The sequence below is a fragment of the Aristolochia californica genome, unplaced genomic scaffold (assembly GCF_029961685.1).
Source record: "Aristolochia californica isolate CCGP_79_NKW_82.1479 unplaced genomic scaffold, dmAriCali1.0.hap1 SCAF_4, whole genome shotgun sequence".
In the NCBI taxonomy this organism is placed as follows: domain Eukaryota; kingdom Viridiplantae; phylum Streptophyta; class Magnoliopsida; order Piperales; family Aristolochiaceae; genus Aristolochia; species Aristolochia californica.
In genome coordinates this window covers 1,001,039-1,027,267 of record NW_027182103.1, presented here as the reverse complement: position 1 = coordinate 1,027,267, position 26,229 = coordinate 1,001,039, and the positions used below count along the sequence as shown (strand labels likewise).

The 26,229-nt window shown below is 39.2% G+C and overlaps 4 protein-coding genes across 4 annotated transcripts; 2 read left to right on the top strand and 2 right to left on the bottom strand.

Annotated features, from left to right (window-relative positions):
• The first annotated feature begins 288 nt into the window (after positions 1-288).
• LOC137963985 (GDSL esterase/lipase At3g26430-like) lies at positions 289-2,519 on the top strand. The gene is made up of 5 exons (XM_068811238.1): positions 289-900; positions 1,249-1,458; positions 1,561-1,730; positions 1,813-2,083; positions 2,200-2,519. The coding sequence occupies exons 1-5, from the start codon at positions 654-656 to the stop codon at positions 2,460-2,462; spliced, it is 1,161 nt and encodes a 386-aa protein (XP_068667339.1). The 5' UTR covers positions 289-653; the 3' UTR covers positions 2,463-2,519.
• A 6,821-nt stretch (positions 2,520-9,340) lies between these two features.
• LOC137962112 (uncharacterized) lies at positions 9,341-16,664 on the bottom strand. The gene is made up of 11 exons (XM_068808828.1): positions 16,393-16,664; positions 15,842-16,051; positions 15,570-15,739; positions 15,217-15,487; positions 14,842-15,100; positions 13,906-14,018; positions 13,436-13,765; positions 10,426-10,635; positions 10,165-10,334; positions 9,758-10,028; positions 9,341-9,676 (listed from the first exon to the last, which is right to left on the bottom strand). The coding sequence occupies exons 1-11, from the start codon at positions 16,637-16,639 to the stop codon at positions 9,411-9,413; spliced, it is 2,517 nt and encodes an 838-aa protein (XP_068664929.1). The 5' UTR covers positions 16,640-16,664; the 3' UTR covers positions 9,341-9,410.
• A 1,945-nt stretch (positions 16,665-18,609) lies between these two features.
• LOC137962347 (GDSL esterase/lipase At3g26430-like) lies at positions 18,610-21,363 on the top strand. Its single transcript, XM_068809158.1, has 5 exons — positions 18,610-19,257; positions 20,036-20,245; positions 20,336-20,505; positions 20,607-20,877; positions 20,960-21,363. The coding sequence occupies exons 1-5, from the start codon at positions 19,014-19,016 to the stop codon at positions 21,223-21,225; spliced, it is 1,161 nt and encodes a 386-aa protein (XP_068665259.1). The 5' UTR covers positions 18,610-19,013; the 3' UTR covers positions 21,226-21,363.
• A 1,164-nt stretch (positions 21,364-22,527) lies between these two features.
• On the bottom strand, positions 22,528-24,231 carry LOC137962608 (uncharacterized). Its single transcript, XM_068809583.1, has one exon. The coding sequence runs from the start codon at positions 23,925-23,927 to the stop codon at positions 22,998-23,000; it is 930 nt and encodes a 309-aa protein (XP_068665684.1). The 5' UTR covers positions 23,928-24,231; the 3' UTR covers positions 22,528-22,997.
• Positions 24,232-26,229: the final 1,998 nt, after the last annotated feature.

The window sequence follows — 26,229 nt, the reverse complement described above, 5'->3', positions numbered from 1 at the left end:
GTGTTTTGTGGCTCTTGCCTTCTTCCTAAATAGTTGGACCCATTTCCTAGTGGATGACACTTGAAAGAGTTCAAGAGCGTGATGATTGAAGTGAGTTATAGTCTTTGCCACTATGAATCCCATTGTGTTTGCTAGAGTAGGTTAAGAACTTTTATTGACGGGAAGTGAAGGTCCTAGGGCAGATGTACCTAGTCCCATTAGGAATGTAATATTTAATTCTTCAATTTTGGGATCCCATGAGTCTGGTTTACCCATTGTTACACAGCCGATCGGATCCTGAATTCAGAGTCAAGGGTCAACTCGCAAATCGAAAAACCATTGAAAAATGATTCAGCATTTAAAGATTAAAGCCAGTCGACGGGGAAAACGTTTTTTGAGAAACGAGTTGAAATTGAAGATGGACACCCCTTAAGTCCGTTACTCTGATCAGAATTTTGATCTTCCTGGAGCGGAAATGGCCAAAGTAATATTGCTGTAATCAGAATTCTGGTCTTCCTGACGCGGAAATGATAAAACTAATATTGGAATAAGGACGTGTCCTCCAATCCAGAAAGGCCATGGCTGGAGCCAGCCGGCGATAAAACCGCTGAGTTTCTGCTCGAGTTGCTTACTGTCTTCTCCAGTCACGTTCTCTGCGTTCTCCTCCGCCGGCCATGGATACTCCCCGGATGAAGCTTGCAGCCATCGTTTGTGTTCTGGTATCAGTGATCGGCATCTTCAACCCTGTGGCGGCCTCCGAAGCTTGCCATTTTCCGGCAATCTTCAACTTGGGTGACTCGAATTCGGACACCGGAGGCCTCTCGGCGTCTCTCTGGCCTGCTCCCTGGCCCAATGGTGAGACCTTCTTCGGTCAGCCTGCTGGGAGGTACTGTGATGGACGCCTTGTGATTGATTTCATGGGTACGTGTCCTGTGTCTCTGTTTTATCCCTTTTTGCTTCTTGCTCGGTTTGGTTGTGTTGGTAAGTTTTGGCTCTGGTACGTGTTTGATGTAATGTCTTCGAGTTCTTCGCCTTCGTCTTGATGAGTTCAGCTTGGCATTTAGTTAACTTTGCAATGGTTGAAAAGACCTGAAAAATGGTCGTGAAACTTACTCCATTAGGAAAATCTGTAATCTGTCAGTGTTTCTGGGTGATTGTTTTGAACTTGGTAGATTTTCGTCTAAGATTGGGTTGAAGTTTCAGAGCCCAGAAAAAGGATTTGCTTATCCACGAGAAGTGATTTCTGATTCACTTTATTTGGATTTGTAGCTGACAGCATGGGATTGCGTCATCTTAGCGCCTACCTTGATTCTATGCTGTCCAACTTCACCCATGGCGCCAATTTCGCCACTGCCGGCGCCACCATTAGAGTGCAGAACACGACCTGGTTTCAAACTGGGTACAGTCCCTTCCCCTTGCATGTGCAATTCAGACAGCTGATTCGGTTCAAATCCAAATCTCTGTTAGCTCATCAACAAGGTGAAACAAATGATCAAGGCCTGCTCTCACTTAATAAAACTCTGCTTTTGATGGGTTTTCCTTTAGTGGGTACATGAGAAACTACAATTTATGTCAATGCAGGAGGACTGTTCAAGGATTTGGTCCCAAAAGAAGAGTATTTTTCTCAGGGTCTTTACTCTTTTGACATAGGTCAAAATGACCTTACTGCTGGTCTTTTCCTCAACATGACTGTGGAAGAAGTGAAAGCTGCTAGTCCAGAGATGCTCAACATTTTTACCACAACCATTAAGGTAATTAACAAGCAATTGAGATGAACTGATCAGTGTCAAATTCCGTTCATGAAAAAGAAAAGCAAACTGTGTGGAACTGCAGGGAGTGTACCAACAAGGTGGGAGGTTCTTTTGGGTGCACAACACTGGTCCCCTTGGTTGTCTTGCTTATGTCCTTGAAAGGTCGCCGATCTCGGCCGAGCAGATCGACAAGCATGGCTGTGCAACTCCTTACAACGAACTGGCTCGATATTTCAACAGCAAATTGAAGAAAACTGTGATCCTACTTAGAAAAGAACTTCCATTAGCGACATTCACCTATGTGGATATCTACTCTGCCAAATACACTCTCATTAGCCAAGCCAAGAAGCTTGGTAATCCCTTCCATCTGACTTCTTTAATTGACATCAGTGGTACTGAACCATTCATCTACTGACTATATAACAGAAATTATAGTCTACTGAATGCTTTACATCCACAATCTTTTCAGGATTTGTGAAACCTCTGAGGGCCTGCTGTGGGCATGGTGGGAAGTACAACTACAACCAGCATGAGTATTGTGGCACAACAGCTGAGATCAATGGCACCCAGGTTCTTTTAGGGAGTTCTTGTAGAGACCCTTCTGTGAAGATTGTTTGGGATGGAATTCACTACACTGAGGCTGCAAACAGGTGGGTGTTTGAAAAAATTGTTGCTGGTGTCTTCACTGATCCTCCCACTCCATTGAGAATGGCTTGTCACAGAAATTTGTAAGGAATCTCATTCCATTCAGAGAGATAATTCATCGTTTCAATAAAATTTAGACATAAAAGTTACCCTCCCAATAGAAAGACAAAGAAATGTTAGGTATCTTCAATCTCTTCAAAGTTTCCAATTCATGGAATATAATGGAGGGATGTGGGGGGCCATAAAACCCTAGTTGATTCTCTATATGAGAATGACTTTCACTTTGTTTGCTTTCGTTTCCTAATAAAGGATTTAAAAATGACTCATACAAACTTTTCCGTTGGTCACTTAATTAAATATGATTAAATTTTCTTAAGTCTCATCTTAGCATGAGACTGACTAGGAGTTAGGGGTGGGCACAGGTCAGGTTTAACAAAACCCGAATCCGAACCTGATCTCCAACCCAAACCTGAACACTAAAAAAACGGGAAAAACCCCGATTCACTGAACCCAACATCGACCCTATCATTGTCCTTGTTGTCCCGTTCCCACCCTATTCCCATAAACCCAACTTAAACACAACCAGTTTCGTTCCTATAAACCTAACCCGTCTCAACCTTATTTTAGTAGAAATATGTTTCTAGAGACTATTAGTGGTTTTTTCAATAAATATTGAAAATACATTTTTAATAGAAATATAGGGACCATTAGTGCCTAGAGTTTTTTAAAAATATTTTTCTCATTATAAATTCTTGTTAAAAAATTATATAATTTTCTAAATAAGATTTTTTTGCCAAGATGAGCTAGAAAATCGTATAGAATTTTTTTGAATAAGTATTTAACAGTTGATGATATAATTCTTTTAGCATGAGGCAATTTTGTGTTTAAAATTTTATTTGATTAAAAAATTATCAATAAGTATAATAATATATTAGATTAATTATTAATTTTTATTTATTTCCTTAGAAAAGGTAAATAAGAGGCCCCTCCCGTCGGTTGTTGTCGTTGCCTCTATCGTCGACAGTTGCACGCCGGCCGCCTCTATCGTCGTCGACAGCTACTGTATTGGTCAGGTTTAACAAAACCCGAATCTAAAAGAACCAGGAAAAACCCCATTAATCATTTGTTTTCACTCTTCCCTAGCTAAATCTTAAACCCTAAACCCTAAACCCTAAAACCTTTTCTCTTCTCTAGCTAGTTAAATCCATGGGAATGCACTTACTGGATATATTTTTTTTTTCACATTAAATCAGCAAAATCCACTTATATTGAATATAAATACTTCTACAATACCTTCAGCCACCTTTACATCCATACATAAAAAGCTTATTTAACCGGATGAAGGCCTAGGATTTCTTCTCAAGTCCTCATTTGCATGGAGAGCAGCCTCTGTCGTTCAAAGAACTCATGCCGCTTCTTCAGAAACTCCACTGCAAACTCATCCACGTCCTGATATTTATCATCCTCTTTACTCACAGTCTTTTCCTTCTCGCCGGCGTCGCCCTTCTTCTCCTTCTTCTTCTTCTTCTTCTTCTTCTCCTCCACGACCGGCACGTCATGCACGATGTCCCCAGGGTTGCCGTACATAGGTTTCTGGTTGAACATCAGCTGGAGGTTGGGGAAGTGAGGCCCCTCGGGTTTGGCGCTGAGCATCTTCTCCACGGACTTGACGTGGTCGTGGTAGTCTTTTGGGTGCCTTTTCTCCGTGGGGACGTCTATGGGGTTGTTGATCACTTGGCCGTTGCAGCCATCGTGGCTTCCCTGCGGATGACTGGCGTGGTGGGTGTTTGGGACGTGAGCTTCGTCCGCGAAGATGACCCTGTGTGTTTGAGTCGCCTTGTTTCTCTTGCCGAACATGGTGGAAGTTTTGGTAGTCTGTGATTCTGCGAGTGCACTGTGTTTTCGTCTAAGCTTCTGCTCAATTAATTTATAGGCTTCTGGGTTCTTCTGTTATGATGTGGGAAGGCATCTAATGCCTGATAATGGCGTTTCCTGTCAACTTTTACTTTAAAGGTAGAAAATGCTTCTCTGTGAACGATCCATGTTCGATGAAATGACCAGCAGAATCTTGATTACTGGAAAAGAGGGAAGAGGAGATGGATGTTGAAGGGCGTTTCGGCAGAGATGATTTAATGGATTAGGTAAAGTTAACAAGGTGATCATGGCTCGAGAATCTTTCAATCTTTCACCACCCACAAGTTCTGTCGGTGGCTGGGGTGAAAATGAAAATGAAACTTGGACAAATCTTGATTGAAGTATGATGAAAACGGAAATAATGAAGAACTTGTTGTCTATGCTTGTCCATATCATTTTGATCCAAAACGAAACCACTTTGCTAGGAAGAACTTGTTCTTTGGACAACGCGGTGATTCAGCCTTGTTCTTAGAGGACGGTGCCGGTGATGGATCAAAACAAAGACGTAGTTCTAATCTCATTTTTGTCTTGGCAGGTGGCTTTGAGAAATGTATGAATTACTTGTGGAGGAATTTCACACTACATACCCTCATGGCAGTATAGAAGTTTGGGTGAAAATTTCAGACTCACTGAGTCACAACTACATTTTAAACTTGCTACAGAGGATTTGCATTGTCAGGGTTAAAACCGAGGGATTCTCATTTCCTGACAAAGTGATGAAAAAAATTAAAAAAACTAGTCAGGCGCTTCTTTTTCCCTACTACGAAATTCAAAGCTCGAGTCCAGAGTCCAGATATCAGTCTTACCTTACATTTCCAGAAGCAATCGTTCTCGCCTCCATCGTTGGTCCGGTAAGGATTAATCATTCTCCTTCTCCCTCTCGCTCTGCTCTTCGCCAACTGTGAACTACCTGACTGCAATAGAAAGTAATACCATGAACGTAAGTTCCCAATCTTTTGTAGCTATGTCATCACTTTCGAATAAATGAGAAGAACAGGAAATGGTGTTGAGAATTTATTTTCTGGTTTGTGTTTTGCTCATGTTCTATTCTAATAAACTTGATGCACCGGACAGATGATGTTTTAGACTGAAGCACTACTCCCATCTCCAAATTCTCTTGTCAATGATATGCTCACCCTAAGCCCTAGAAAGTGTGTAGCACATGAAGATTCCGTAGCAGTTGCCTGATTTTCCAGTGCTTTCCAGAATATACATTTTGAATCAGATGTTCTGACAGCCTTTATTTTCGCCTAGGTATGCATTTTTATTGAATGGCTACAACAGAATCTGAAGGTGAGGAAGGGAAGCTGGTTGGGAATCAGCATCTGGTGGTTGACAGTGACCTCCAGGAGATGGCAAAAAGGGCTGCTTGGAGTGTCAGCTCTTGCAAACCTGGCAATGGTGTTCTTGCTCTCCGTGACGACAATCTAGATACTTACTGGCAGTAAGTAATCATTTATGTTACAAAGAAGTATTGGTTCTACGGTTTCTGATACGCAACGGATATTACTGTCGTGCATGGTGGCCTCTTGAACAGCATGTTTCACTGCTTCCTAATTTCTTGCAGCAGAATCAAAAGATATGAGAGAAATCTTTTTTGGTACTGCTCAGGGTTGTGTCTCTGTTTTCCTCTTTCATTAGGTTCACCCATAAAAAGTTGTGATCAAATATCACCTGATCCTCTTGTCAACTTTCTAATACGAATTCATTAGGATGCTGTGAAACAGAGAAACCAAAACACAATAACAAAGATTCAAAGAATGATTTTTCAATGATGTATTCTTCTCTATTTATAAGGTAATTTATAATACATTACATGCTGATTTTAGGATCAATTTAGATCCTAAAATTAAGGAATAAAATCATAGGATCAAGGAAACAATCCGTTTCCTACAATTACGTTAATCAATTTACAAACAGTTCATTACAGGCTTGCAAACACTCCCCCTCAAGTTGGTGCATAGATATCGGTCATGCCCAACTTGTCAATTATACCATGAAATGCCTTCCTTAATACTGCCTTCGTGAGCATATCAACCAGCTGACTCTTAGATTGAATAAAGGGGAATTGTATGATCTTTGCATCGAGGTTCTCCTTGATGAAATGACGATCAACTTCAACATGTTTAGTGTGATTATGTTGAACCGGATTCTATGCAATTGCGATGGCTGCCTTGTTATCACAGTGGAGATTCATCGGTTTGGCATATTCAATCCCTAAGTCCCTCAGTATATTCCTTATCCATAACAACTTGCATACACCATGAGCTATGCCTCGAAATTCAGCTTCAGCACTTGATCTTGATACTACCTTCTGTTTTTTGCTTTTCCAAGTGACAAGATTCCCTACCACAAAAGTAAAGTAACCCGACGTGGATCTTCTGGTTGTCTGATCACCTGCCTAATCAGAATATGTATATTTTTCAATATTAGAGATATCATTTTTTGAGAATATCAAACCTTTTCCTGGAGCACTCTTTAAGTATCTCAAGATCCGATAGACTGCTTCCATATGTTCTTCACTTGGTGCATGCATGAACTGACTCACAACGCTTACTGCATATACTTCATCGGGCCTTTTGTGTGATAGGTAGATTAATCTTCCTACTAATCCCTGATAACGCCCTTTGTCTGCTGGGATTTGATCTAGAAGAATTCCGAGCTTATGATTAATTTCCATGGGTGTCTCTATTGGTTTACAGGTTTCGGCTAGAAGATCCAACACATATTTTCGTTGTGAAAGGAAGACTCTATGTTTTGATCTTGCAATCTCAATTTCAAAAAAATATTTAAGTTGTCAATATATTCCATAAACACTCCATGAAATTATTTATACACTCCATAAAATAGTATAAACACTCCATACACTATATAACATTACGAATAAACTCCATACAATAATCAAACACAACAAAATTAAATGAAATATCACTATCAATTTACAATCACCCAAATAAAAACTATAAATCCATTATAAATTTACAAACTATAGTTGTTTCTCTTCATGCTAAAAAATAATATACGTCCTGCATGAACAAAATCTCCACCTATTATAAAAACAAAAAAATAAAATTAGTTATTATCAGATAAAAAAATACTCTTCAACTACCAGTTACTTAATGTTGTTAAAAATATTAAAATTACCATGATAAGAAAAACATGAAAAATCATGTAGCTGGTAGCATTATCTCTACACTCTTCTACTCAGGCTGTAATCATAAAACTAAAAAATACTAAAAAATATCATAATAAATAATTAATCAAAGAAATTCACCTTTTGATTTTTCTTTACACTGTGAAGAGCCCGAACTCAATCACTGCCACAAATCAAAGCTTGAACTGTATTTGGTGCCAAGGAAGAACAATATGAGTCTATTACTAAATGTAGACTTTGAAATTACTACGGATATGAGAATTATAAGGGGGGGCTTGTCAACAAATTAAAATTTTGAAGTTCATCTTTATCTCCTGCTTTAAATTCATTTCATTTGTCTACATGAAATTCAATTTCAAACTTGGTATTAGTGTGGACAAGTTCATGTACACTGGAAAACAGTTTCTAGTGTTAGTGTCCCAAAATGAGAAAAATATAAAAAACAAGAAAATAAGTAACTTATAGTAGTATACTTAATTAAAACATAATACTTAAACCCAAAATTAGGTAAAACAAACATGATTACAACATGAATAAGTAATTTAATGTATAATTAAAATAAATTAATGTATTAATTAATTAAATTAGATATTATATTATTTAATGATTGCAGTTTATTGTACATTAATACAATAATTACGTGAGCCAATTAACTGTGCACATTATTAATTATAAAAAATAAATAAAGAAACATGAAAATTTGATCAAATGCTAATGTTAACACACTATATTTTTACGTATTGTTGCATCGTCCAGAGGAAAAGCAGTACTAGAGGCGGTCAGGGCTGACAAAATTGCATCGTCTAAAGGAAAAACAAGTTGAGAGTAGGATTTGCAAGTTTTTTTTTTATAAAAAAATCGCACGTGTGAGTTCGCACGCTGGAAGGACGGAGCGTCGAGGTGGAAAAATAATTTCCCCCCTAGGTATCGGGGGGGGGGGGGGGGGGGGGGTTGTGCCATTCCGGGTAGAGCGGTGGCCAGCTGATCTGACGATGGCACCATGCGGTAGTAGGGGGATGACGACTACGGGAGAGGGTTCAGAGCAGTTGCTCTAGCTGGGGTACGACGAGGCGAGGGCGACGTTGCGGGAGTCGACGGAGATGAGAGGCAGCGAAGGCGATGCGCGGGGGGAAGGATTAGGTGCGGCGGCGACAGTAGGGGCACCGGCGGCGAGAGGGAGAACGGAGATGGAGGCCGAGAGAGGGAGAAAAAAATTTCGGAGGAAGAAGAGAGAAGGGAAGGAGGAGACCATGAGAGCGAGAGCGCAAGAGAGACCAAAAAAAAAAAATTAGGGAGATGGCAGAATGCCGAAAATTTCCCAAATCCCCCCAAATCCACCGCTTGATAAATTAACAAGCCGGCTCGCGAGCCGTCGAGCCGAATCTGGCTTTGGTCGAACTCGGTTCGTTTATTTAAACGAGCCGATTTCGGAACTCGATCTCGAGAGATACCGAATAGAACCGAGCCGAACTCGAGCCGCTCGCAAGCCGGCTCAGTTTGAAGCCACCCCTATTTATAGCGACTTGTACTCTATGTGGACTAATTTAACTACTTTAGGAAATGTGGCAAGTGATCTAATTAATAAATTTTATTTTTTCTAGTGCTTTGATTTCTATACATGTTTGGGATAATTTAAACTTTATATGAAACTCCCATGAATGGATAACCCTAACTCTATCTCATTGCTAGGGCAAGTCGAAAACTCCGATGTTCATCGCAAAGTCGAAATTCATATAATTCAGTTCTTTTAGCTTAGTTAATCAATGTCTAAATAGATGGGAACTTGTGAAAATTATGATCCATACATGGATATATGGATGAGGGTTTTGCATTATTTAAAGAAAATAAATTATTATTAAAAGATATAATCAAACACTTAGGCTCCCACAACTTAACAAAAACAACTTTGCATAACCCTAAATAATTAACATTACAACAAAACAAAGGAAACATTAAAGGCTAGAATTTCAATGCATATTCCTATGACAGGCCATGTTGATCGGAGTGGGAGGATCCGAATAGCTACCGTCTTTAAGCCGATTGAACAACCAATGATTAGCAGCCTGAGTATAATGAACTCCATCCCAATTGATTCGGACTTTCGGATTCTTACACGATCTCCCAACTAATACAGTGGTACCGTTTACTTCAAGGGTTGATCCGCAGCCCAGATTGCGGTTGTAATTGTACTTCCCACCGTGCCCACAACATGCTGCCAGTGGCTTCTCAAAACCTGAAATTGTTAGTCATAAGTGAAATGAGTCTAAAAAACATCTCAGAATAGATTGATTTAGAGTTGGAATTTGAGACTTACCATACTTGCTGGCATGGCTTATGAGACCGTACTTCAAAGAGTACATGTCCACATAGGTGAACACACCTGAAGGGAGCTCCTTCCTGAGCTTAACCACAGCCTCCTTCAACTTCTTGTTGAAATACTGTGCGACCCTGTTGAAGGGTATCACACAGCCAGCCTTGTCTACTTGATTCTTATTGTGATGCACACGTTCAATCACATATGCAAGGCAGCCGAAGGGCCCTGTGTTGTGGATCCAGAAGTACCTTCCTCCTTGATCGTAGACATCCTGCAATTCCACACAGAAAATTTTCAGTTACTGTATGCATCTACGCTGTTTCAAGCACTTGGGTACTTCCTCGGATTCACCGGCTCGAGTAGATTTAACATAGAACTGTATTATAAGGCAGGCAAAAATTTCATACCTTAACAATCTGCGTCAACAGGTCGACAACAACAGGCACAACAGCTCTAACTTCATCAGAAGTCATGTTCTGAAAATAACTGTGAGTGAGGTCATTCTGACCAATGTCAAATGTGTACAAAGCACGAGAGAAAACCTCTTCCTTTGGTATCAAATCCCTGAACACCCCTCCTGCAACAACCCATCAACAAAAACCCATTACAAACACTATCTCTCTTTTTCACCAAGCCCCAATTGGAAAGAACTAAATTGACAGATATACCTTTCATGGAGACAATTTGGGATCTGGACTTGAACTGTGAGAACTGCCAGAACTGTACCTCCAAGGAGAAAGGACTGAACCCACTTTGGAAGAGGGTGGCGTCTGGACGAAGAATGGTGGAACCGGCGGTGGCGAAGTTGGCACCGTGGCTGAAGTTCGTGCCCAGGGAGTTGAGGTAAGCATCCAGGTATGGTAATCCAAGAATACTGGCTGCAATCCACAGATTACAAGAGTTTAATGATAACTTATGATATACGACTGAGAAATTAGTATAACGGTACTTAATACAACATCAAAAACCCCTCTGCGACCTACAAGAACAAACGATTATTAAAAATCTTATCTTAAAAATTAATTAATATCGAAAATGGCAAATAAAATTGCTTAAAATAATTTATTATGAATCAGTTAATGGACCGAATTAATTTAAATAAAATTCACGAAATAAATTAGCATTTTTATTTATTGAAGTGGAAAATTTAAATGTTAGGTAATTTAAAAACTTCAAAATTTAACATAAAAGTGGAAGCATAGCCGTAAAGTTCGAAACAAACGGTGGGCCCGCGAGAGTCATACCTTCAAAACTAGAACGCCTACCTAGTCTCGACAATCCATCCAAATCCTCTAATAATATATGTATCAGATTGGGCATAACCTATATATATAATACATAAAATTAGGTATAATATATATACATAATACCTGCATAAACATTCTATAAACACTCCATAAAATTGCCTATATATTCCATAAACATTCCATGAAATTGTTTATACACTCCATAAAATAGTCTAAACACTCCATACAATGCATAACATTATAAATAAACTCCATACAATAATCAAACACAACAAAATTAAATGAAATATCATTATCAATTTACAATCACCCAAATAAAAATTATAAATCCTTTAAATAAAATCCTATTACTATTAGAGACTTACTAGAAAATTACAAGAAATATTTTAAAAAATTTTAGGAAATTTAAATGGACCTCTTATTACCTTTTCTAAGGAAATAAATAAAAATTAATAGTTAATTTAATATATTATTATACTTATCGATAAATTTTTAATCAAATAAAATTCCAAACACAAAATTGCTATGAAAATTGCCTCATGCTAAAAGGATTATATCATCAACTGTCAAATACTTATTTAAAACTTTTCTATACGATTTTCTAGCCCATCTTGGTAAGAAAATCTTACTTAGAAAATTATATGATTTTTTAACAAGAATTTATAATAAGAAAAATATTTTTGAAAAACATGAGACAGTAATGGTCCCTATATTTATACTAAAAATGTCTTTTCAACATTTATTGAAAAAACCACTAATAGTCTCTAGAAACGTATTAATACTAAAATATATTTTTAATTTCTTCAAGAGCCATGAGGAATATACAAAGAGTTTTTTTTCCCTTTTTTATGATCTCACACGTAGGGGTGGCTTCGAATAAATTATATATAAAATTATGCATTCATTTAAAAAAAAATAATGATAGGGGAGGTTTAGGTTTTAATTTCAATAAAGGATTAAAATGCACCAATATTAATCTTTTTTATTCCAATTGTTGTTTAGCTTGTTTTGTAATTTTTGAATTTGGCCATAAATTTACTATGGCCTCCTTAGTGCCCCTAGATGAAAATTTATATTCTAGGAAAAACTAGAAATATTTTTCCTATTATACATATTCCCAGAAAAACCTTTAAATAAATTCCTATTACTATTAGTGACTTATTAGAAAATTACAAAAAATATTTTAAAATTTTCTTAGGAAAGTTAAATGGACCTTTTATTGCCTCTTATAAGGAAATAAATAAAAATTAATAATCAATCTAATATATTATTACACTTATCGATAAATTTTTAATCAAATAAAATGTCAAACTCAAAATTGTAATAAAAATTGCTTCATGCTAAAAGTATTACAACATCAACTGTTAAATACTTATTCAAAAATTTTCTATACAGTTTTCTACCCCATCTTGGTAGGAAAATCTTACTTAGAAAATTATATGATTTTTAATAAGAATTTTCAATTAAAAAATGTTTAAAAAAATATGAGACACTAATAGTTCATAGAAACTTATTTCTATAAAATGTATTTTTAATTTTATCAAGAGCTAGGGGAAGGAGAGTGTAAGGAAAAAGTTTTTATTTTTATTTTTTTAGTTTATGATCTCGCACGTGCGAAATCATCTTTGCGTGGGGGAGGGGGGAGATTATTTCTCCCCTGAACTTATTGGTTCAGGTTTTCCGTCGAAACGATGCAGAAGGAAGAGGGTTACGACACCGGGGAGGACTTGTCGGTTGGGATGACGGCTACGATGATGCAAACAAAAGCGACAACGAGGAGAGGAAAAAATCGAACGGACGGCCACAAAGACGGCCGACGAGCAGTTGTCGACGGCGATAGAGGCGATGACAATAGCCGATGGGAGGGGCTCGACGGTGACGAGGGGAGGAAATTTTTTACCTCCCTCGCTCTCGCTCCCGCTCCCGACCCGATACTGATCCCGACTCACTTCGAGCCGGCTCGTGAACTGACGAACCGAACCTGGCTTCGGTCGAGTTCGGCTCGTTAATGTAAGCGAGCCAATTTAAGAGCTTATAGATAAGCACCGAGTTGAAATCGAGTGGCTCGCGAGCCGGTACGGTTCGAAGCCGCATGATAAAGAAAACGACGCTGTGGGTCCCACAAAAGAAGTGGGAATTAAGGCAGAAAAGTCATCAGTGGGTCCCATAAAAGGCGTGGAAAAACAGATTGAAGGATCTTCGTCCCGCTTCTGATTCGGTTCAACCTCGAACACAACGCGCCGCTCACGAGCGGGTGATCACCAATCAAGACACGTGTGAGATCACGTGCCAAATCTTTCAAAAATCTTAAAATAATCCCTTATCAAGAACCCTAATCCAACAATTAAACCCGGAAACGACAAAACGCCATGTGCGTAATCACATCTTTACTCTGTAATTTGAGGAAAAAAAAAAGAACGAAAGTAATTACCGATGAAATCAACAATAAGCCTGCCATCGGAGTACCTCCCGGCGGGATGACCCCAAAACGACTCCCCGTTCGGCTCCGGCGCCGGTTCGAACGACGCCGATAGACCTCCGGTATCGGAATTCGAATCGCCGAAGTTGAACAGTGCCGGGAATTCACATCTCGAAACAGCGGAAACGTGAACGAACAAGAAGCCAATTAAGGCCAGAACAGCGTTCCGCGATGATGCAGTCTCCACAGCCTTCATCTTCTCCGACAAGACGAAAGAGCTTGATCCGAAAAGTAGGAACAGCGTAAAAGAGCTGAGAAAGATCAAGGTTCGATAAGAAAAAGCTCACTCGGGGAACAATTTATTAGTAGACGGAGGCTCCGGCTCTGCAACGGAGTCTGCTTCCGTGAGGAGGACTGCCGTGACTGGATCAAGAGAGGAGTGGAGATGCGGATCTGTGGAGTGAAAAGTTCTGCTGCATTGCCGTGGCTTATATTGACAGGAATGGGCTCGCTTCCGCTACACGAGAACGGGGCAGTTTTCGAAGTTTGGGCGAGTATGGGATGTGAAAACGATGCTGCGTCGGCGGAGTGAAATCTGGATAAGAGACAGGAGCCATTACGAGTAATTCCTGCAGATTTCTATCTGTTTTCTTCCATTTTTTTACCTGGATGCGCGCGGTTGATCCAAAAATGTTGGCAGGATTAGGTTGAACGAGTTGAAATGCCAAGTTACCCTATGAGATTAAATCAAGACTATCCATTCGTGTGGGAGATGCGTGAATGTTGGGTTTTATGGGTAACTTGAACCCAAAAAAACCCGGATTTCGGGTTTCTAATTTCATCCCGTGGAGAAAAACCAGCCGGTTTCGGGTCAGGGACAAGTTTTCCCAAACCTAACTCATAGACGTGACAGAAGTTATAAAATAAGGTTGAGACGGGTTAGGTTTACAGGAACGAAACTGGTTGGGTTTAAGTTGGGTTTATGGGAATAGGGTGGGAACGGGATAAAAAGGACAATGATAGGGTCGATGTTGGGTTCAGTGAATCGGGGTTTTTCCCCTTTTTTTAGTGTTCAGGTTTGGGTTGGAGATCAGGTTCGGATTCGGGTTTTGTTAAACCTGAACTGTGCCCACCCCTAACTCCTAGTCAGTCTCATGCTAAGATGAGACTTAAGAAAAATTAATCATATTTAATCCCTTAGGAAACGAAAGCAAACAAAGTGAAAGTCATTCTCATATAGAGAATCAACTAGGGTTTTATGGCCCCCCACATCCCTACATTATATTCCATGAATTGGAAACTTTGAAGAGATTGAAGATACCTAACATTTCTTTGTCTTTCTATTGGGAAGGTAACTTTTATGTCTAAATTTTATTGAAACGATGAATTATCTCTCTGAATGGAATGAGATTCCTTACAAATTTCTGTGACAAGCCATTCTCAATGGAGTGGGAGGATCAGTGAAGACACCAGCAACAATTTTTTCAAACACCCACCTGTTTGCAGCCTCAGTGTAGTGAATTCCATCCCAAACAATCTTCACAGAAGGGTCTCTACAAGAACTCCCTAAAAGAACCTGGGTGCCATTGATCTCAGCTGTTGTGCCACAATACTCATGCTGGTTGTAGTTGTACTTCCCACCATGCCCACAGCAGGCCCTCAGAGGTTTCACAAATCCTGAAAAGATTGTGGATGTAAAGCATTCAGTAGACTATAATTTCTGTTATATAGTCAGTAGATGAATGGTTCAGTACCACTGATGTCAATTAAAGAAGTCAGATGGAAGGGATTACCAAGCTTCTTGGCTTGGCTAATGAGAGTGTATTTGGCAGAGTAGATATCCACATAGGTGAATGTCGCTAATGGAAGTTCTTTTCTAAGTAGGATCACAGTTTTCTTCAATTTGCTGTTGAAATATCGAGCCAGTTCGTTGTAAGGAGTTGCACAGCCATGCTTGTCGATCTGCTCGGCCGAGATCGGCGACCTTTCAAGGACATAAGCAAGACAACCAAGGGGACCAGTGTTGTGCACCCAAAAGAACCTCCCACCTTGTTGGTACACTCCCTGCAGTTCCACACAGTTTGCTTTTCTTTTTCATGAACGGAATTTGACACTGATCAGTTCATCTCAATTGCTTGTTAATTACCTTAATGGTTGTGGTAAAAATGTTGAGCATCTCTGGACTAGCAGCTTTCACTTCTTCCACAGTCATGTTGAGGAAAAGACCAGCAGTAAGGTCATTTTGACCTATGTCAAAAGAGTAAAGACCCTGAGAAAAATACTCTTCTTTTGGGACCAAATCCTTGAACAGTCCTCCTGCATTGACATAAATTGTAGTTTCTCATGTACCCACTAAAGGAAAACCCATCAAAAGCAGAGTTTTATTAAGTGAGAGCAGGCCTTGATCATTTGTTTCACCTTGTTGATGAGCTAACAGAGATTTGGATTTGAACCGAATCAGCTGTCTGAATTGCACATGCAAGGGGAAGGGACTGTACCCAGTTTGAAACCAGGTCGTGTTCTGCACTCTAATGGTGGCGCCGGCAGTGGCGAAATTGGCGCCATGGGTGAAGTTGGACAGCATAGAATCAAGGTAGGCGCTAAGATGACGCAATCCCATGCTGTCAGCTACAAATCCAAATAAAGTGAATCAGAAATCACTTCTCGTGGATAAGCAAATCCTTTTTCTGGGCTCTGAAACTTCAACCCAATCTTAGACGAAAATCTACCAAGTTCAAAACAATCACCCAGAAACACTGACAGATTACAGATTTTCCTAATGGAGTAAGTTTCACGACCATTTTTCAGGTCTTTTCAACCATTGCAAAATTAACTTAATGCCAAGCTGAACTCATCAAGACGAAGGCGAAGAACTCGAAAACATTACATCAAACACGTACCAGAACTTCCCAACACAACCAACCGAGCAAGAAGCAAAAAGGGATAAAACAGAGACACAGGACACGTACCCATGAAATCAATCACAAGGCGTCCATCACAGTACCTCCCAGCAGGCTGACCGAAGAAGGTCTCACCGTTGGGCCAGGGAGCAGGCCAGAGAGACGCTGAGAGGCCTCCGGTGTCCGAATTCGAGTCACCCAAGTTGAAGATTGCCGGAAAATGGCAAACTTCGGAGGCCGCCACAGGGTTGAAGATGCCGATCACTGATACCAGAACACAAACGATGGCTGCAAGCTTCATCTGGGGAGTATCCATGGCCGGCGGAGGAGAACGCAGAGAACGTGACTGGAGAAGACAGTAAGCAACTCGAGCAGAAACTCAGCGGTTTTATCGCCGGCTGGCTCCAGCCATGGCCTTTCTGGATTGGATACGTCCTTATTCCAATATTAGTTTTATCATTTCCGCGTCAGGAAGACCAGAATTCTGATTACAGCAATATAACTTTGGCCATTTCCGCTCCAGGAAGATCAGAATTCTGATCAGAGTAACGGACTTAAGGGGTGTCCATCTTCAATTTCAACTCGTTTCTCAAAAAACGTTTTCCCCATCGACTGGCTTTAATCTTTAAATGCTGAATCATTTTCAAATGGTTTTTCGATTTGCGAGTTGACCCTTGACTCTGAATTCAGGATCCGATCGGGGCCTGTGTCGGATTCCGCTGTGTAACAATGGGTAAACCAGACTCATGGGATCCCAAAATTGAAGAATTAAATATTACATTCCTCATGGGACTAGGTACATCTGCCCTAGGACCTTCACTTCCCATCAATAAAAGTTCTTAACCTACTCTAGCAAATACAATGGGATTCATAGTGGCAAAGACTATAACTCACTTCAATCATCACGCTCTTGAACTCTTTCAAGTGTCATCCACTATTTACCTCCTTCATGTTACATTTACAAATATGACCTAATTAAGAATATAGTTTATTCAAACTATTAAAGTTATGGGCAAATGGTTTTTTAATTTTTCACTGAAATAAAATAAAATATATATTAAATTAAAATATTATTTTTTAAAATAAATAAAAAATACTATTACTACTTATGTGTTTGGTGGGTGAGAAAGATTCCTCTCTTGAAAATATCACTAAAAAAAGAGAAGAGGGTGACACTAATTTTTTTATTTTAAATAATTCAATATTTTTATTAATATATTATTAACCATTTTGTCTTAATCTTTTATTAGATTCTAACTATGAAATTATATTAGGAAATATGCCAAAATATATTTATCTATTTAAGTAACTTCCAATTTAGGTCAAAATATTAAATTTTTGGATGAACAGATGAATTTCTAAAAAATAATAAAAAACATTCTTTTTGTCAAGTTTTAAGGCATGATTCTATTTAATGTGGCTACCATTTTGGATCGACCCCATAAATCCAAGCAACATTGAAAAAATGAAATTGAAATAATTACCCACAAAGCTATCTTTTTTTAATCCAAAATCACATGTCACGACTTTAATAATATATTCCCTTGCTTTAAATGATAATATGAGAGGTTAAAAAAATAAATTAATAAAAAAATTAGGGATAATTTTTTAAAGGATATTGATTGATCGGTGGATAAGGATATGGTTTAATTATGGGTTGTAAACGAGGTTTAGAATTCTAATTTGTCACGTGTTTTTATATAGGTTGCATTGGCCAGCCTATTGACATGCCATCATTTTTTTTCTTTTTTTAATTTATTTGAAAATAATAATAATAAATATTATTTATTACAAATAAATAACTATTAAAAAGTATTTCAATAATTTTCTTTTTCAATTTAGATATTACAAGTCATGAACCCAGGAGAGAAAATCTATATAATATTTATTTAATTATTTATTATAAATTAAAATTAACTATATTTGAATATAAGAATGGGCATAGATAGTAAAATTTTGAATTATTAAAAAATAGAAAAAATCTTTAAAAAATTCTAATAGACTTTAAAAGAAATTTGGTTTTACGTATAAAAAATAAGTTAAATAATTTAAATAAAATTTAAAATTAAAAATAATATAAATTTTTGAGAAATTTGTTAAAAAAGGGGATGTTATTATAAATAAAATAGATAATGGATAATAAGATTTTCTAAACATTTATTACCTTCTAATTAAATGGCACGAATTTCCCGGATACTAATCTATCCAACATCGCCGTGAAAGCTCCAAATGGTACAAACCTACGAACCGACCAATCCGGCCAACGTTTTTGGATCAACCCCGCGCATCCAGGTAAAAAAATGGAAGAAAACAGATAGAAATCTGTAGGAATTACTCGTAATGGCTCCCGTCTCTTATCCAGAATTTACTCCGCCGACGCAGCATCGTCTTCACATTCCATACTCGCCCAAACTTCCAAAACTGCCCGTTCTCGTCTAGAGAAAGCGAGCCCATTCCTGTCAATATAAGCCACGGCACTGCATCAGAACTTTTCACTCCACAGATCCGTATCTCCACTCGTCTCTTGATCCAGTCACCGCAGTCTTCACGGAAGCAGACTCCGTTGCAGAGCCGGAGCCTCCGTCTACTAATTAATTGTTCTCCGAGTGAGCTTTTTCTTATTGATCTTTCTCCGCTCTTTTACGCTGTTCTTACTTTTCGGATCTAGCTCTTTCTTCTTCTCGGAGAAGATGAAGGCTGTGGAGACTGCATCATCGCGGAATGCTGTTCTTGCCTTGATTGGCTTCTTGTTCGTTCACGTTTCCGCTGCTTCGAGATGTGAATTCCCGGCAATGTTCAACTTCGGCGATTCGAATTCCGATACCGGAGGTCTATCGGCGTCGTTCGGACCGGCGCCGGAGCCCAACGGGGAGTCGTTTTGGGGTCATCCCGCCGGCAGGTACTCCGACGGCCGGCTTATTGTTGACTTCATCGGTAATTACTTTCATTCTTTTCTTTTTCTATATATTATAAATTACAGTGTAAATACGTGATTACGCACATGGCGTTTTGTCGTTTCCGTGTTTAATTGTTGGATTAGGGTCTTGATTAGGGATTATTTTAAGATTTTTGAAAGATTTGCCACGTGGTCTCATGGCACACATGTCTTGTTTGGATGATCTCCCGCTCGTGAGCGGCGCGTTGTGTTCGAGGTTGAACCGGATCCGAAGCGGGACCCATTGAAGAGCCCTTTTATCTGTTCTTCCACGCCTTTTATGGGACACACTGAAGACCTTTCTGCCGTTTTTCCCACGCCATTTGTGGGACCCACAGCGTCGTTTTCCTTTGTCTCTGTCGTCGTTTTCTTCTTGGATTTGAGCACCTAACGGTTCACGTTTTTCCTTATCGGACGGTTTGGATGGATTGTCGAGACTAGGCAGGCGTTCTGCTCTCGCGGGCCCGAATTCCGAAGTTTACGGCTCTGCTGCTGTTTTTAAGTTAAATTTTGAAGTTTTTAAATTACCTAAAATTTAAATTTTCCACTTCAATAAATGAAAATACTAATTTATTTCATGAATTTTATTTAAATTAATTCTGTCCATTAATTGATTTTAAATAAATTATTTAAAGTAAATTTATAAGCCATTTTCGATATTATTTAATTTTTAATATAATAAAGTAATTAATTTTCGATATTAAAGTAATTTTATTTGCCATTTCTCAGTCGTATATCATAAGTTATCATTAACCTCTTGTAATCTGCGGATTGCAGCCAATAGTCTTGGACTACCATACCTGGATGCTTACCTCAACTCCCTCGGCACGAACTTCAGCCACGGTGCCAACTTCGCCACCGCCGGTTCGACCATTCTTCGTCCAGACGCCACCCTCTTCCAAAGTGGGTTCAGTCCTTTCTCCTTGGAGGTACAGTTCTGGCAGTTCTCACAGTTCAAGTCCAGATCCCAAATTGTCTCCATGAAAGGTATATCTGTCAATTTAGTTCTTTCCAACTGGGGCTTGGTGAAAAAGAGAGATAGTGTTTGTATGGGTTTTTGTTGATGGGTTGTTGCAGGAGGGGTGTTCAGGGATTTGATACCAAAGGAAGAGGTTTTCTCTCGTGCTTTGTACACATTTGACATTGGTCAGAATGACCTCACTCACAGTTATTTTCAGAACATGACTTCTGATGAAGTTAGAGCTGTTGTGCCTGTTGTTGTCGACTTGTTGACGCAGATTGTTAAGGTATGAAATTTTTGCCTGCCTTATAATCCGAGGAAGTACCCAAGTGCTTGAAACAGCGTAGATGCATACAGTAACTGAAAATTTTCTGTGTGGAATTGCAGGATGTCTACGACCAAGGAGGAAGGTACTTCTGGATCCACAACACAGGGCCCTTCGGCTGCCTTGCATATGTGATTGAACGTGTGCATCACAATAAGAATCAAGTAGACAAGGCTGGCTGTGTGATACCCTTCAACAGGGTCGCACAGTATTTCAACAAGAAGTTGAAGGAGGCTGTGGTTAAGCTCAGGATGGATCTCCCTTCAGGTGTGTTCACCTATGTGGACATGTACTCTTTGAAGTACGGTCTCATAAGCCATGCCAGCAAGTATGGTAAGTCTCAAATTCCAACTCTAAATCAATCTATTCTGAGACGTTTTTTTAGACTCATTTCACGTATGACTAACAATTTCAGGTTTTGAGAAGCCACTGGCAGCATGTTGTGGGCACGGTGGGAAGTACAATTACAACCGCAATCTGGGCTGCGGATCAACCCTTGAAGTAAACGGTACCACTGTCTTAGTTGGGAGATCGTGTAAGAATCCGAAAGTCCGAATCAATTGGGATGGAGTTCATTATACTCAGGCTGCTAATCATTGGTTGTTCAATCGGCTTAAAGACGGTAGCTATTCGGATCCTCCCACTCCGATCAACATGGCCTGTCATAGGAATATGCATTGAAATTCTAGCCTTTAATGTTTCCTTTTTTTTTCTCTAATGTTAATTATTTAGGGTTATGCAAAGGTGTTTTTGTTAAGTTGTGGGAGCCAAAGTATTTTCTTCAAATAATGCAAAAGCCTCTTGCAAAATTGGAAGTCATGACATCTACTACTCCCAAGTGCTATTTAACCTTAATAATTGAATAAATTTTGGGACATCAAAACTTGATATTAGATGGGTTTTTTTTTTTGTTAAGCACTTAAACCATAAAATAAAATAATTAAAATTTATATAAATTTATATGAAACTATAAGATTAAAATAAAAATTCAAATTAGAGAAAGTTTTCATTTACTTTCGCTTGAATCAAGCAATTTAATTCAATTACTTGTTTATATTTTAATAAATAGAAAAAATGAGTAACGGTTATTCAGTACTAAACGAATCGATTACTTGATTATATGTAAGAGTAATCCTTAAATTTATTTGATTTCATATATTTTTTTAGATAAAACTTGATTCAAGTGCTTTTTTATTTTAATTTTTTTATAATATTATTATAAGGTTATTGTTAATCATGGGTTTTTTTGTAATTTAATCATTTTATAAAATTTTATCTCTTATTTTTTATTATTCTAATTATTTATTAATTTTCATTTCCATATTCTATGACGATTTAGGTTTTAGGTACATGTGGAGTTGGCATTGTCCCAATTAGGCACATTTCACAAAATTGTGACTTGTGCAAGTAATGAACTCTTTTTCCACATTCAACAATAAGAACCCTCTTGTTCATACTTCTTTAATAGGTCTCAATAATGAAATCAAAACTAGAGTTTATGAAACCTACTCTTGCAACAATCCTTATAAATTACAACATTTAAAGATCTATTTATACATTTCTACATTGGCAAAATCAAGTTCATGCTAGGCTCCAATTTGCAAATCCCATTTTTAAAAAAAATAGAGATATTGAAATAGCTTTTCACAAGTTCCTGTCTATTTCGACATTAATCGACTAAGCTAAAAGAACCGAATTATACGAATTTCCACTGGGATGAATATCGGAGTTTTCGACTTGCCCTAGCAATGAGATAGAGTTAGGGTTATCCATTCATGGGAGTTTCATATAGAGTTTAAATTATCCCAAACATGTATAGAAATCAAAGGACTAGAAAAAAAGAAAATTTATTAATTAGATCATGTATGAACTAATTTAACTATGAGGTGCAATCATACATTATTTGTATAAGTTTGATGGTTTGATCGATCAAAATGAGAAGTGAAGAAGTTGAGAAAGAAAAATTAGAGAAACATTAAATGATTAAACAGCAAAAAGAAATTTATATTCAGTTTATTCAACAGAGAAAATGTCAAGAACAAAAAAAAATTACATCTGCTTTCGTGTGGAATAATTCTGTAGTTGTAGATCCAATGAGGTCCCATTCCAGTTATGCGCATTTTATTCTGCAAATCCAGCTGTAAGGAACTCCACCAGCTCCTGTGAGCCCCCACCTTCCCCTACCTCCATTTTTGTTACAGACGAGATCTTCCATCCCTGTGGCTTCTTCAATTTCTGTTTCTCACTCTCTCTCTCTCTCTCTCTCTCTCTGTAAATATTGTCTTGTTTCGTCTGCTTCTCAAAGCTCCAAAAAAAAACATTAAAAAATGCATTATGATTCCTCAATGACACCTCATTCCACCTGTCGTTTTACCCCTTTTTGCCACTGTTTGAACATGATCTCCGATCGTCTTCCTCTAATGACTGCCGACGAACCCGGCGGCGGTTTTAGCTCAGTCTAGCTTCCAGGCGTACAAGAACAAGCAAAATCCCGATGACCCATTTCCGTTTATCCCCTCGATTGAGCCGGAGAGTGTAGTTTGAGAGGAGGGAGTGGACATTGACGAGGAAGCGGATGACAAGGGCGATGATAGTGCAGAGGAGATGGGTTTGAATATGAACAGGGCGTGTCTCAATCCGGGGCTGAAGAGCCAATCGTGGACGTCCCAGTAAACTTCGATTCGGACCTTGTTGATGGAGATGGATTCGTTGCCTCTGAACTTCCATTGCAGGTGCTTCACGTGAATGGCTAGATGCCCGTCGACCCTTATCGCCATTTCTGGGTCAATGAGCTCTGAGGAGGTTCCGCCGTTGTTTCTGCATTCGATGGAAATCTCGTGTAGCTTGCCCCGTTCGTGGAACTTGGCTCGGGTGGAGAACTTCTTCTTCCCGAAGATGTGTTCCTTTTTGGAGACTAAGATGGCGTCGATGAGAGAAGGCCGGGCACCTGTCTTTCTGTAGGCGTCCTTCTTCAGATCCCCAAGAAGCAGAACCACCTCTTCGTCACAGACCATGGCGACGTAATAGTCCGACACCGGTTCTGGGTCGCCGCCAAATTTCGCCGCCTTGAGGTCCCAGAACACGTCGACGGCAGTCCCATCCATCAAGAAACGCTTGCAGCCCTGCTTGCGCCAGAAGTACCATGGCTTGAGCTCCACCTTGCAGGCGTACTGGTTGAGTCCCCCCTCGACGGAGATGGAAAGGCCGTGGACTAGCAGATTCTTGCACCATGTGACTGTTATGGAACGGCATTGGCCTGCTATTTTCGTCTGGTAGACGGACATGACCATGCTCTGTCCAGACTTGGTCGCCACAGCAGCATCCTCCACTGTCTTCTGGCCGGCGGACGAGAAGCACGCCGGCAGAGGGATTGTATCCTGCATCTTTTGGAGACGGGGAAGGGCTGGAGGCTGAATTAATGGGATTCGACAATGAACATAGGAGATTCGGGTAAGAGAGCAGAGAAAAAGACGATAGATGTACAATTGGATCTTCCCATCTTCTATAATAGAGAGGAGAGAGAGAGAGAAAGACCTTTGCTTTCTTGACTGGAAATGAGTTGCTGGATCCAAAAATATTACACAGAGATGCTTTGTTGCCAGATCCTCTGTCCAGAGGGGTTTTTCTGGGAGAGGGCAGTGAGAGAGAGTGAAGCTCCCTTTTATATTGGAAAATTGGAAAACCACTTGGGACTTAATAGTGGTTTTGCAAAACCACTTCCTTCTCTCTCCCAAGACTGCCTATAGTGGTTTTACAGCCAGATGGGTTTTTTAAATCTTCTTCGCCTGTCTTGTTTTCATCACTGGTGAAAAGAAAAGAAGCTTTTTAATCCTGATTTGGAGCTTAGATTTCCAAGCAGAAGCCTGTTGGGGCCATGAGTGCTTATGGGTAAAAGGAGACCAGTCAAAAGAAGCGAACCATTAAACAAAGTTTTGGTATTTCGATGTGTCTCTGTCATTTTTCTTTGCCTTCATTGGATTATTTAAGCTCTGTCCAGGGCTTTGGTGAAAAGCAGAGAGGAATCTAGGGTGGCAGTTGCAGAAAAGTCTGAGGAATCTGCTGTTGCAGTTGCAGAGAAAGATTTGAGGGGTAACAATGTGGTTCTTCGGTTATATCTCTCTGGAAGCAGACGAGAGCTGCCACCCCCCATTGAAGGAAAACGATTTTTGCTTTACTGTTACTAGCAAACAAGTAGCAGATGTTCAGAGACAGAGAACTTCCTGAGTGGAAAATGCCAGAAATTAAGATTTAGAAGATTCAGAAGATTTAGAAGACTTTTCTTCTTCATGTTGTTAAAATGTCATATCCAAGATTTAGAAGAAAGGAAAGGCCAAAGGACAAATAGAAATCAACTTTGACAAGTTGAAAAACAGTTTATAGAAGGCATCCTACATTTTACCTTGCAAATATTTTATGAGATAAATGATCAAATTCTCCTTTTCATTGACTATTATTGAGAATAGCAATAGTCAAATTCTCATTTTCTTTTCTATGAGATTCCAAACAGACTCTTAAATCCACTCGACCAAAACCTGACCCATTGCCCCAAAGGGTCCCATTCTCCTTTATGGAAAGAAACACATAAGCAAACAAAACCAAAGGTGGATCCACAATGGCATTAATTTCCATAGCTCGAAGCAAACGACAAGTTTGGGACCATAAAGCAGTAACCCTTTTCTCTGATCAGTACATTTCCAGTTCATGAGGATGGGCTGCATGTGTCTGGTTTGTGAGTGGATGAGATAGCCAGCTAAATGTACATGGAAGAGCTTCGGTGTTGCTTCCTTTCCCTGATAAATGCACCATTTATGAAAAGCCCTTTCATCCAATTCTCTTTCAATGATGAGAAGACAGCAGAAAGTGACCATCACTCAGGCTTCAACTGTCACTTTGTTATCACCCAAAGTGTCAGCACCAACCTCCATTGTGGATGCGTAGGTAAAGTTTCCAGTGACAGTTCCATCGCCTGGCCCAGTGGTACATGGATCTCACTCCTCGTCGTTCAGGAAAAGCTCAGCCAATAGATAATCCTACCCAGATTGGATCAAAGAAGAATCCCGACACTTTTTCATTTTAACCAGTGCCATCTTCTGTATTTTTTATTTTTTTGTGGAACAACCGGTAGTCCCTGATGTCAATGGTGTCCTCAAAAAGGTTAGAGATAAAGATAACTGAACTTTTTATAAGGATACAAAGCAATCTGGAAGAGAGACACCCTTATCTCTAATTGCAGTAGAAGTGCTTTAGATCGATAGTGATAACAGTGATATCATCTGAGCTTCCTTAATTCTCTTGGAATGGACTCAAGGATCTCATTCTCTGGTGGAAGCCTGATGCAGTTTTTCTAGCTTTGTGAGGAGGATCGACGTTTTTGCAGCCAAACTCATCTTGGATCTCTTCGCAGTAGTATCCACCATCATTTCCTGTCTTCTCCACGCACAAGTGAAAATTCATTACTGCATCTACTGCTTCCTGATTTCCCACCTAGTAATGAATGTAATGATCCCATCATATCTACCAAAAAATTGACTAGAAGTTGTTCACTAGATAGAGAAACATGATCAGGATATGACTAAACAGGAAAGACACTCTGCAAATAGGATGTAGATATCTGCCCAGTACACCACTTGACAATTCTTAAAAGATCAGTCAAAAGTCAAGGATATTTTCATAATAGACTAATAA